Source organism: Morchella sextelata (genome assembly GCF_020137385.1).
Source record: "Morchella sextelata strain SCLS chromosome Unknown scls_11, whole genome shotgun sequence".
Lineage (NCBI taxonomy): Eukaryota > Fungi > Ascomycota > Pezizomycetes > Pezizales > Morchellaceae > Morchella > Morchella sextelata.
This window is the reverse complement of record NW_025408626.1, coordinates 1,296,712-1,309,982: the sequence shown is the minus strand read 5'-3', so window position 1 is coordinate 1,309,982 and position 13,271 is coordinate 1,296,712. Positions and strand designations below refer to the sequence as shown.

At 47.1% G+C, this 13,271-nt stretch overlaps 2 protein-coding genes across 2 annotated transcripts; one reads left to right on the top strand and one right to left on the bottom strand.

Annotated features, from left to right (window-relative positions):
- Positions 1-6,301: 6,301 nt before the first annotated feature.
- Positions 6,302-8,026, top strand: H6S33_001760 (uncharacterized protein; the record flags this gene model as incomplete). Its single annotated transcript, XM_044833123.1, has 1 exon — positions 6,302-8,026. One exon carries the CDS (start codon positions 6,302-6,304, stop codon positions 8,024-8,026), a length of 1,725 nt encoding a protein of 574 aa, XP_044693821.1.
- Positions 8,027-11,433: 3,407 nt separating this feature from the next.
- Positions 11,434-12,506, bottom strand: H6S33_001759 (uncharacterized protein; the record flags this gene model as incomplete). The annotated part of the gene is made up of 6 exons (XM_044833122.1): positions 11,434-11,442; positions 11,508-11,623; positions 11,710-11,927; positions 12,265-12,269; positions 12,322-12,421; positions 12,472-12,506. 6 exons carry the CDS (start codon positions 12,504-12,506, stop codon positions 11,434-11,436), a joined length of 483 nt encoding a protein of 160 aa, XP_044693820.1.
- Positions 12,507-13,271: the final 765 nt, after the last annotated feature.

Sequence of the window (13,271 nt, the reverse complement as noted above, 5' to 3'; positions counted from 1 at the left end):
TACGTAGCTATGTACATGGTAGAACTTATGTACGAAATCCGAATAAACTTCCTGCGTTTGCTTTACGCCGGAAGGAATCATGTCATGAATTAAAACCCTTGCTTTGACGAATTACAGCCAATCCTCGCTGCTCCATTAGCGCCATGTGGTGTGCAGGGCCTTTTAAGAAATCAGATCTCGCGTGGTAGGATGCGGTGCCACCGAAGGAAAATTGTTGTTTCAAACCATTCGAGAATGTTGTTGATGTTGTACTTGGGCGGAGAATAGGGAGAGAAACGCTGCAAGGCCGGTTAAAAACATGGTATTTGAGCAGAAATCCCGTTATGTATCGATTGTATGATGTACTACATACAATCAGTATGATGTACCTACTCATGTATGAAGTATGTAGAGTTTGCGTGTGTAAGTACATCTCTAGGTATGTAGGTACATGTGTGTCCATGCTATGCAAGAGGAGGTAAACGGGTGGAGTACTACTGGTGCGCGCACCATGCCCATACAGTACGTATGTAGGGACACTGTAGTTACATGATGTTGTTTCCCCCTGTCTAAGCCATCATGGGCAACATCCATCCTTCCTCTTTTTCTTGGACAAGTGGAGAGTGGAAATCCTTGCATTTGCCATGTTTCCCTGCACTGGCTGGTGGAGTTTTAGATACCTAAACCTAAGCTTGCTTCTCAGTACCCACTTCCCCACGGGCCGCACCGACGACCCCACGTGGAAATGATGTGAACTTGCTTGCTGGTTTGTTGTTCCACCGCTCCCGCATTATTCGTCATTCCGGCAGTTGCCCCCGAAATGCTTCTTCGTGAAGTAGGGTTAAACATCGCACAGAGATCTTTGAGCGCCGATTTTGTGCCACTATGGCGTGTCTTTGATGATGAGAGATGCTAGAAAGCCAGGCTTAGGAGCAGGTACGGACGTTGGATATCTCAAACTAGCGCCATCTACAGGGCAGGAGCGCAACCGATGGATGTGAGAGGCATGTAGGTACAGAATATACCTACATGGGGTAGCTATGAGACATAAGTACTCTTTCCTACACACACACACAAAATCCATCACACTAGACACTCAACCGGTCAACCTAATAACATCGGCAACATCACCCCTTCCCCTAGGTACATAGGCTTTCATCTTCCCCTGCTCATATGACTGGACTCATCGGCAGGCATCCCCAAACCACTATTAACATTGGACATTGCCAGCTTCGCTATCTTAAGTCTAGCCTTGGTAATATAAATTTGCTTTCCACTGCTTTCGTGAGGAGTAGTTCCTGCGATCCTTGCACCCGTCTATCTGGCCTGGTAAATTTTCTTCCTCATTGATCCGCTCGAGGTAGACCAATTTGTAATATTATACCCAGTAACTTTTTTTTGTATTAAATGAGTGACTCAATCGCGATCCTCCCACGCGTTCGACATTACCCCTCGCCGCGATGAAATGTGGGGGCCAACCCCAAGCTCATCAGGCAGGGTGTGAACTTGATTTTAGACGTGGGGTTCTTACAACCCCAGTCACGGACCCCAGCTACAAGCCACGTTCTGCTCTGGTGTGATACCTACTCTACTCATCGCAGTCCCCACATTATCTATCTTCTCTGGTCCAAAGGGTCAGGGAGTTCTCGGTATAGATGGATAGATTGCATGATCATCGATAACTCTCGTCAAGCGAGCATCTGGATCTCAGGGATGAGGGTATTCGCTTCTCGATGGCGCTCATATTTGTAACACCGGCGTAAAGTAAATTATGAAGACGGTCTTTTGCACAGTTATGGACTTATAATTACAGTCGGTTTGACGTCCCGGAAACGAGGTAGTTCGTGTGTGAATAGGAGCAAAAAGATATGAAGTATGTACCGAGCGGAAGTACTAGCCTCTGCCCCCCCCCCCTTTTCCAGCGGCTTTCGTTATACCGTCTCCGCATTTCTAGTACTGAAACAAGTCGAAACTGAGAGTGTACATATCCTATCATTCCCGAGATTCTGAGATGATGATGTCTTGGGTCATTAATACCCACGTCAAACTGGACGTTACCTACAGCTAACCTCTGATCATTCCAACCTACAATTTGGTTTCATCAATAATAATTCCCGGGAGGGGGAGCAAAGTTTATGTAGCCAAGCCACGGATAAATATCTTCTGGCAGAGGAGGTGGAGGAGGAGAGGCTGCAGATTAACCAACTGACATGATGATGGATGGCATGCGGGCTCCTTGCGCGTTCGTCTACTCTAGGTATATCGGCATCGCCGACACATCTTTCCTCTACACTCCCCCTTTTGGACCAAACAAAACTATGGATTCTGCCCAGGGTTGAGCAATCCGAGGAAGACTTTCAACAGGGATGCTCAACTTGGAGACTACGCTGATTGGTCGGTTTCTCGCTCACCCCAGTCGTGCAAAAGTTACGAAATGGACCGAAAAAGAAAGAAGGAAAGAAAATATTTGGTTTCTCACCTCAAAGTGGCTCGTATCTTTCCCATCTGCCGCAGGGGTAGGAATCCTGCCTTCCCTCGCATCACATCTCTCCTTTTCGTTCTATTCCCCCTCTCAACCAGCCTCATTTCAGTTAGGTTGTGGGAGCTTGTTCTTTTTATAACTCCCGGGCAGAACACTGGGCGGGGATCTGACACTATTTCTTGCTTAGTAGCTCAGCTTGGGTCAGTAAAGTAGTGATGCTGGTCACCACTTACATACATGTATCTCTTACTTCCTTCACCTTCTTTTCATCGCATAAGAAAAATGCAGGAACGTGAAGCGGGACCCCGGCTCCAGTCCCCTCCCCATCCTCTAAACTCTAAGCGCACAGACTTGCAGGTCTGTCGTCCATTTTGGGTAGGGAAATGAAATGGGCAAGGCAGGCGCAGGGCATGCAGGAAGGCAGATTTGGGGAAAGATGAATCCGATGTAGAGGTCGTCTCATGAAAGACAGTAGGTAAATAGATAGTCTGAGTCGACTGGGGAGTCGGGACATCTTAGACAGGGGGGAAGGTTCCGTGAGCGGAGGGGGACAGGAACCTGGGGGAGGGGGGGGGGGGGGGGAGTGTGAGCTCGGCCATCGAAAAGGCCGTTGGGGATGATCTCTTGAATATTTCAACATCCAATAAATTTAAGTGTTTCTCCCTTAGGTCCATATCACGAACCGGAGTTTGCTGTTACAAAGCGTTCAAAGTGACTCTGAGACCATTTTTATTGCCCTGTTTGAGAAATTTTTCTGCTGGACCTGACCCACTAGTGCCCTAAAGCCATCAGACATCATTTTTCAAAGCTTCTTCACTGCCACGATCGTTTGGTTTTTATTTTTATTATTTTTTTTTTTTTTTTTTTTTGCGACACTTTCGTCATCCCGCGTTGCGTTGCGTTTCGCTGGGTTGGGTTGAACCGTTCTGAGATAGAGATATATTCACATCCAAGTCTCTGACTCGCATTTGATTTTATCTTCTCTTCCTTCGATTCGTTTCTTTACAATTTTGCTCGAATTGCAACATTTACGCCTTTCAAAACTTTAGTAAGAAAAATAGGGAAAGTGGAATCTTAGGAAAGAAAAACCAGAGAGCAGGAAAAAAGCAACTATACGGGGATTCCAGCAGGAGACGATCACCTCTTCCCGCCATTTCAATTTCCCTCAAAAAAGAGCCGACCCAAAGAGTCTCTCCTTCCTGTCATTTCGCTTGATTGTATCTGGTCAAAGCACTATTGGCCCCCCTACTACTGGCTTTCCTATTTCATCGTACGCTTCTACTATTGGCGGTAAGAAAGGAAAATAAGAGAGTAGCCTTCTTCTCCCTCCTTACCACACCAGCTACTGCAGACTTGCATAATTGTCGGGAAGCCATCCCCCTAACCCAAGAGCGCTGGGGTTTTTTTCTTCGAAACATTGTTTCCCCGGCCCGACAGATACCGACCTTCAAGCTCAGCCGCCCTAAAATACCTCGATCACCCCCACCACTTGAGTCCCGTCATTGATTGCTTGTTGCTTTTAATATTGCTCTTGCTGCTGATTGCTGTTGCTACTACTTGCTGCGAGCTTGCTACTGCTTCAGCCTACTGCTATCTATTGCAACTACTACTGCCACTGCTACTACTGTTACTACTACTACTACGTATACTACTACCACTACTACTACTACTCATCTACTGCTACTACCAACCACTACTACCAGCCACTACTACTACTACCACCACTACCTATCACTACTATTATCAATTTTCTCATTCGTTCGGAGTCCTATTTTATTTACACACCAACAGTCAGTGCAGAGCACACAGTACTCCCAAGCAACTTTCCATCTTGTGTCGCAGCGGACTATCGACTGCTAATACAGTAAGTACACTCATATCCTTTGCCGTCCATCACATCAACCAGTCCACGCACGGTTCAGCTATTTTTCACCGGGGAGGGGTGGAAGGAATATATTTTTTGATATTTTCTTTTGGACGGTGTTGGGTTATTGGGAAGGGGTGAGGTTGTTGGTAGTGATGGAAGGGGGGACCTTGCGTTTCGCGATCTCGGGAACGAACGAGTGATTGAATGAGAATAATAGATAGAGAGAGGATACGGACTTCCTCGGCTGACAAGTTATGCTTGCTTTCAGGGTTCCGCGCACTTGGGTACGGCAACAGAAAAGAGACGGACAGACGCACGCACGAACGCATCAAGCAGCAGCTCAACTTCCCCAACTCACGCAGCCAGCCAGCCAACCTTCGCCCCTCTAAACCTATTTAATCCTTTCCACTGGCTGTCTTGTGGTCATTGCGCCCTGGCGCTGAAGCTGCATTGCAGATGAGTAGCAGTGAGTATTATCCCTCCCATTCCGTTCCAGCAGTGCTGCAACAAAATTCCACATGAACCATAATCACAACCCCCTCTCTTCTCATATCGTTGCTAGAGACATCTTCCCATAGTCACGCTTTTTCTTACTCTACTCTCATATTTCCTCACAACCCCCCCCCCCCCCCCCCCCAAAATCATCTCTAGCCCGGTCTCGCGTTTCAATTAGGCCTCGCTTTCCCCGTTAGGTTGCTTGCCTGTTTCCCTCCTCCCCCGCTATCTCCGATGCAGGCGTGGCGGAAGAGTGATGCCTAGACAACTGCACGTGGATAGGATATGGTGGGGCGGGAGTAAATCTACTGCCTGTGTCTCTCTGATTCAACTGCACCCTGCACATCCATGCCCTCGCGCGTTTTTGTCTGCGCTGCTGCCTGTACTCTATTGATCATATTCATTCGTTCCTCCATCCCATCATATCCACATTACATACATACTGCATAATACACACCCACCCACTGCCTCATACCTTCCTACCTACTCTATCTAGAGTATATAGGCCCGGTTGTGTTGTATTGTTTTTATCATATCACTCGTGCACTATTGCATTATTTTTCTTTCCTGTATTGTTATCATTGTCCCGTCGGTTGCACTAAGTCACAGTGTACCTACATCAACCTACATACCATACCATTCTATTCTACTTCTACTTGTCTCTCTATCGCGCTCAAGATACGCACACACATATATATATATATAAAAAAGCGAGCGGCATAGAGACAGTCTACTATACTAGAAGGACACACCCAAGCTAACTGTAATATTCTGTTTTCTTTCTTTCTGCAAATCCAGGATTTGGCCCCGTTCAAATGTCACCCAAACCAGAGCCCCTCAACACTTCTAGTTCGGCGGTGGAACGCGACCATCATCCTTCTCACTCGATTCAGTCGCTTCCCATACCCGCTGCCACCAGCAATAATCGGTTTGGTGCGTCTCTTCCGGCTCTGCAGGACCCAAGGTGTGTGCAAATACCATTCGTGAATGGGGCAGTGAATGGGTTTGAATCATCACTCGATCACTCCATCATACTCTATCACTTACAATCTTTTTTCGAACAACCTTTTTACTGCCCTCCCCCCCCCCCCCCCCCCCACACCGTCTCCCAATGATAGAGCGTTGTTGGGTCCATCACGCGACTTCCCCCTAATCTTCAAGGGCTGTTTATCTTTTCAGCTCCAGGAAGGCTGACGAGCATTTATTGTCTCTGTAGATACTCAACCACGAGTAGTTCAGGATACGATTCCTCTAGTCCAACTTCAGCTGCCTCCTCTATCGCCTACTCACCCTTTGCCACTACCAACGTTTTCTCTCCAACATCGTACCCTACCTCAGCGTCATCTTCGAGTTACCCAATATACAGTTCAATGGCTTCAGAATCTAGGCCTCGGATACCATCAATGTATGCATACCCATCTATCATTCCTTCTTTAGACTTCTTTGGGTGGTTGTTATTATTGGGGTAGCTTATGCCAATGTCTTGCAGTCAAAGCCCCACTTCCGGAATGAACCCTCATCATAGATCGTCCTCGGGAAGTACGAAGTCTGTTTCACCGTCGCTCGGCTCCTCAGTGAGGGCGGACTACGCTACCTCAACTCCCCACCTCGGCCGACATCTCCCAACGAGGGGGTCCCAGTCAGACATCTTGTCGCCCCACTCCCCGCTGACACCGGTATCTCGAACACTCGATTCCCCGACGATCACCGTGTCGCCAACTGTCGGAGGCCTTCAGTCGCCAATGTCGAATCAACATGATCCCACCTCCAACGGGCTCGGCGCAAACAATACTTCTGGTCCCCCGCTTGGGGAAACCCAATATTTGCACCAACTCAATTCTGCAGATGGACACCTCGTCCGCCCAGAGATTCATGCCAGGGTGGATAAGGGTTTTTTTCTGTCTGAGCGCGATTGGACCTGCTACCGCAGAAATTACTTTTCTGTTGTGTGCTCATACAGTTTGACTCCTTCTACACATTCGCTACCGCTGTACCTGCGCAGAAATCAAAATTCGACGCCAGACCATGTTCTTGCATTTGCGATGTGTATTTCAGCCGTGGTAGACGCCCCTGGTGGAAAGGTTGTAGATCTCGTTCAACACACCCCTAAGCGTGACAAAGGACCACAGCACAAGCCAAACAGGATAAAGTTGAGCCCTCAACCTGCTGGTGGTATGTCTTTTGCTTCTTCTAGCTCAAGTCCTGCAGTGCAGCAGCCACATTCACCCCAGCCGGGGAACTTGGAACATGAGTACAGCTTCCCTCAGACACAGCAGCAGCAGCAGCACATTGCTGTATTTGATCGCATTCAGTTCAAGTCTGCGACCGCAAACAACGGGAAACGACGGGCGGCACAGCAGTATTATCACTTGATCGTCGAACTCTATGCCGATATCGGTAGCTCGGCGTCTTCAGGACCATCTGGACACACGTCTAACCCTGGGCCTGATGGTGGCTGGGTCAAAATTGCATATAGGATTTCGGCCCCCATGGTCGTGCGTGGGAGAAGTCCAGGACACTATGCGGATGAGCGAAGGACCAGTGCCTCAAGCCCCGGTGCCGGAGGCGGCGCTGGTAATGGGAACGGTACCCATCCTTCCCCTACATCAGGTGGATCCGGCTTCATGGGAGCCGACGGAGTAACTTCCGCTCAGGGGCCTGGAGGCTCAAACTCGTCCATGGGAATGTCCGGGATGCAATTGCACACCTCCGGGATTTCCAGCATGCACTCAAGCCCTACGACTGCTTCCGTACACAACCCGTCTATCTCGAGCGCTTCATCGTCGCACATGGAACCTCCTATCGACCCCATCCTAGATACCGACTCCTCGTCACAGCTGGATCAGAACTTTGTGGGTTACCAATACTATCCCGCAACGCTCTATGAGTCACAGGGTCAACCACCTCCGCAGAGTATCGACAGTGGGTACGACTCGCACTCATACAGCGGCGATCGCAAGAGCGAACATTCGCTGGAGACGAACTGTCACCAATACGATTCTGATGTGTCATCGTACATCCCCGCGAGCATGCCATCGGGCGACTCCTTGCGTAAGACGACAATCAAGGATGAGTTCAGCACGATTGGGCAACAATGGCTTGGAAGAGAGCAGCAGCAACGATATAACCTCTTCCCGAAATGTGGGAGGTTTGACTCTTCAGAGAGCTCTCGTGGCTACTATCCCGACCTCTCCGCCCTGTGACTGTCTCGCTACTCGGTGAGCGGAAGAAGCCAAGTAGGCTTTTAATTATCATCATTTCATGTTCTTCTGTTTCCCTTTACTCTCTTCCTTTTCCTTGAATTCTATGGGCTTGTAACATCACTTTCTGGGGGCTTATAGCTGGTATTTCTGGTTTTCTTCTTTTCTTCTTTTTTATTTTATTCGGTCGGTGGCATGAGAATTTCTTTCCCCCCTCTAAACTTATTTCTATCTACTTTTTTTATCTTTCTTGATGTACTATGTTTTCGGACTTGAGAAAAATGTCCCGAAGGTTGTCCATCGTTTTGCATGTCTGGTTCTCATCGTCCACTAGACATATGAGGAAAAACCATGTATAACGATTAATGAACAGGGAAAGCCTCCAGTGCACGCGCGACGTACGGCCGGCGGTGCATGAGCGCGGGGAAAGGGACGATCATCATCGCCTGTACGGGTTCTTGTACTTGTCGGGGTGGCATGGCTGGGCTGGGCTGGGCTGGGCTGGGCGCCGGGTTTCTTTTCTTTCCCTTCACAAACGAGAAAAGGGGACAGGGCCGGAGAGAAGGGGGGGAGGGTAAAAAAGCAAAATAAAATACCCATGCAATCTCTAGTTGGTTTTGGCACATCGGGGGGGGGGTTTCTATTTTCCTTATTTTTTTATTTTATTTTTTTTGTTCAAGGAGTAAGTAGTGTCGTTTGAGAAGGCACAGGCACAGGAATTTTTTTTTTTCTTTCTCTTTTTCAAACTGGGGTAGCGGGTCTGGTTCTCTTTTTCTTCTTTTCTTCCTTTCATACCTCTCCGTAACAATGGGCAGGGGGAAGTCTTCTTAACTAGGGATGTTTTTTTTCTTTTTCTTTACCCTCCACTTTCTTTCTTTTTTTTTCTTAGGGAATTGATGCTTGGGCGTTTGCATTTTCGATCTTCGAGCGGTGGGATGGTATGGGGAACAACGGGATGGCGAACGAGAGCGATACCATATGGTTTTCCTTTTATTTCATTTTAGTAATGTCTCCTTTTTTTTTTTTTCTGTCTCTCCTCTACTTACTACTACTTACTACTACTATGACCCTCTACTACGGCTGTTTTTTATTTGTTATTTTCTATTTTCTTGCTATAGTTCAATGATGGTAATCAACATGGGATTTTCTCTTCTACTTCCCCCTTTCAAAATTTCTATTTTGTCTTGGATGTTTGGTAGTTGATTTAGCAACCGGTATGGCGCTACGGGAGGACATAACAAAAAAATTCCAGCTTTCTACAAATTAATTCCTTCTGCGTGTTTTGAAATGCGAATATGTATATGTACCAGTACTAATCACAATCACGATCATCTCAATCGTGTGCATAAGCAAGATTTCCATCACGAAAGCTTGTTGCTCTACATGTGATGTGCTCGAGCTAGTGGCCGATTGTGGACTGCTTGGATTTCTAGTTGCAGGCTAGAGGTATGGACGGGGTTTCAGGTGGTTGCAGAAAAGGCTCCGATCACTGGCCCTATATATCCCATCCTCCCCTAGCCTCGGGAAGGCCTAAGCCTTGCGCGCTGTGCGTAATTAACTGTGACTCGGATGTCGGAATTATTTCGTGCCCTTCCCTTAATTCCTTTGCAATTGTTTATGTATGGTACATAAAGTAGCTACATATCTTGTCTTGTTTAAAGCTCATCACTCACTCACTAGCTAGTAAGCATTAATGCCACTGGTTTCCAAGTACTTTTGAAACCCTGATTAGTGACTTCATGTATGTAGTAGTAGAGTGAGTACCTGCTGCAGATAGTTCGAGTTCCAACTACCGATGAACTCCCAGAGAAATACCAACAACCAACAGCATGAACAACAAAAATATGAGCGGGTTCCGATACCGAACAAGAGCAAATGAAAGCTGAACCTGAAAGAAAGAAGGCGGCGGCGGGAGATAAAACAAGAGATTGTTTTTAGGAGAATAATCAGAAAATACAAAAGAAATTCGCGCAGTTTTAGATATCATATCGAGTGAGAGAGGTGAAGAAGGAAGACCCCATATGCACGATGCCCCAATTGGCTCCAAAGCCTTAAAGGGACCGCCATCGCCAGGTACCATACTCTAACAACCTAGGAACCGCCCAGGCGGATGTCAAGAACCCAGCTTCTCCAACTGGTCAGAGACCCCGCCACCGTTGTATTTAGGGCGCCTTTATTGGCCAGCCTGGACTGGGGATAACATCCACGGTTCCACATTTCTCCCCTAAGGTACATAAAACAAGAAAAGAAAAAAGAAAAAGGAAAAAAAATCAGTCTGAGTACATAGACATGGACGAATCGCAAGGTCGAACCATGCTTTTCCCCCCGCCGATCCCTAAAGACCTAGAGTACTAGTACTTTGCACAAATAGAGTATGTACTCTATCTAAGCATCTTCAGCAGCGATCCAGCGAAAAGGTCTTCAACTCTTGACTGGGCGGGACACACCGGCCTCCCGAAACCCATCGCTGATCCCTGTAACGCCTGTCTCGGCCGCCATGAGTTTCGGCGAGGAAGGGTGAGGCGGGGATGAGGTTTCGAGGGGGCACGCGCGACAAAATTGAGAAGGGAAAAGTAAGTAAATAACGATGCAAGTCAGAAAATAGACCGCGTGCTTTTTTTTTTTTGCCCTGGCATTCGCCAGTATGTCCTCTTGGGCCCGTACCAGCGTACCGGGTAAAGTGAGCTAGGTGTAGCATATTGAAATATGATGTGAATACGCAGATGTCACGAGCCTCAAAAAAACAATTCGAGTTTGAAGAAACCGTATGTATGCCCAGAGGCGGAATCGTAACACATCATATTCCTAGGTCTTTTTCACTGCCCACCCCCTTTTTCCCCGCACCAGCAGCCCCATAGGTGGGTCCGGAGCGCAGGTTATGTATGTGGTTGCGGGTGCGGGTAAGTTATCAACAAGAAGGGCCCCCCATGCCTGACGGGGGTTATGATTCCAGCTGCAGCCCTAGGTAGACTCTTTTGGCAGTCTTTGTACAGAAGGGCGAATGTACTCTGCCAGTTTTGGTTCCCGCTCTAATATATTAGTTGTACTTGATTCTTCTTACAGATTGTCCTCCAGACAAAAGCAGTTTTTTCGGGCCCATCCTGGACGAGAAGGGGGCGATGCTCGGGGCGACCGACAGGGGAGCAGCCCAGATAGCGAGTATTTTATGCAGTGCATGTAGGATATGGACTGAAAACGAAATCATGGGATCAAGTAAGTAAAAATAAGGCCGTTGATGGGAGATCGAAAAGAATAGAGGAAAAATCAAATCCATCCACGATACTGGCCCCTCCGTTTCCCCGAACCGAAAGGAACTCCTCCAAAAATACATGTAATGCATGTGTATTAGTATTCTGCTTGTATAAAGTGTGTCGTTAGTGAGAATGTCACTTTACTTTTCCCCCCTCATGTTATTGCGCCTTCAGATGCACGACGGGTTAGCACACATAGGTACCGCACGTCAAGTATGTATGTAGCTATGCACCACCTTAGAGTAGGTACTCCACTTATTTACACGATAAACCATCTCGTGAAATGCCGTGAGCACACCACGTTTTGATGTGGGTTTTTGCATCGTGTCCGTAATGCTATTGTCGTAGTCTAGAATCCCTTCATGCGACGTATGTATGTATCCGCCCATCTCTGTTAGTCCATCTTGTATCATCAAGGAAGCCATAAACAAATACCGGGCCGGTACTTCTCATGATATCCTCTCCCCAAAAAGAACCAACCCTGTGGATTCTGGATTCGATCGTTATGATTGAGGAGATATTCAAGCATGTAATGCGTTAGGATCTGTTTGTCTGGATCGGGGGTAATCAAGCGAATGCTTTTCCTCTGTGTAACAAGGCGAATACATGTATCCTTTATTTTCTTAGCGAGTTCGACCATGATACTAATAAACCTGGTAAATTTAGATAAGGTTAGTTCGCCTGGTGGCGTCTGTCATGAGTGTGTGCTATTTGATGTACCTACATTACATATGAAGGACCGAGGTATGCACTGACCTGATAGGTGAACCACAGTATGTAACATGTTTTGTAAATGGTTTTAATCTAATTTATCCGCCTTGCGCAATTGATCGTCAAATGCAAAGAGGGCAGTTAGAGAGAGATACATGCCCACATGTATCTACTAGTACGAAAGAGTTGTCGCGTAAGGGTTCAGACTGTGCGTGCGAACTTCTGTGCGAACTCATGTGTGTGCGAATCGCAACTAGCTCTCATGGTCAAATGACGCACGATAGCTTTAACCACGACCATTAGCAACCGCGTCGATGACTATCTTTAGTTACCTACTGAATATGCGAATATGCGGAATGGGATGCCGGTGTTCTCATTTTCCCGTATTTCGGAAATTCTGGTAGCTCGGACCGTCGCTGAATGTATCCTCTCTACCCTAGCAGACTCTCAGCCATTGTTTCCGTTAGAATACTGATATATCAGCACTTCTGTTGCGAGCTTCCGCCGGAATCGCAACCCATATTAGCTGTATCTTTTCAGCTAGCTAGCTAGCTTTTAACGAGGAAAGTGTGCCCCTGGACAGATATCTGATAATGAAGTCATTAGCGCGGTAATATTTCAGGAATTGAATCACCCTTACCTCTTGGAAGCCCCTCAAACTCCCGATTATGGCAGTTGCAGTAGATGGGCCCAACTAGACCTTGCTGCACCTAAAAGCCGACTTCTGCCGTATCATGTCCAAACCATAAGCCTTCCAGTTACTAAGTTGTCGGACTTTGATAACGTTCATCCCAAAGATGTTTTTGATAGTGGTACAAAGGTCCCTTTAAGCTCACCGTTGCTAGTGGATGATCGTCATAATAGTGGGGCTCCAGGGACGCCAAGATAGTATCACGTGGTACAAGCGCTAGAGTTTATCAACGTCTGGACAGAAAACACAAACGGAAGAGTATCCCTTAAACCGTCAGACCGAATTCAAATAACAGGATCCTAACACAATGTGGAAATCGTGGTGTGTAGAACGCAGAATTTGTGCCTGGGTTGTTGTTGCAACATATAATCTATCACACATTATCTAAGCACAAAATTCGTGATGGATTCTGTCGTTGCTGTTCCTGTAGGCGTTCCAGATATCACGATTTCCACATTGCGTTAGGATCCTCTTATTTGAATTCGGCCTGACGGTTTAAGGGATAATTGTCTGTTGAAATATTATAGGTTTATGCTTGTTAATAGACAGCCAGATATGAATAGGATAGGATAGAAGTCGCTAATGGACCAAGGTA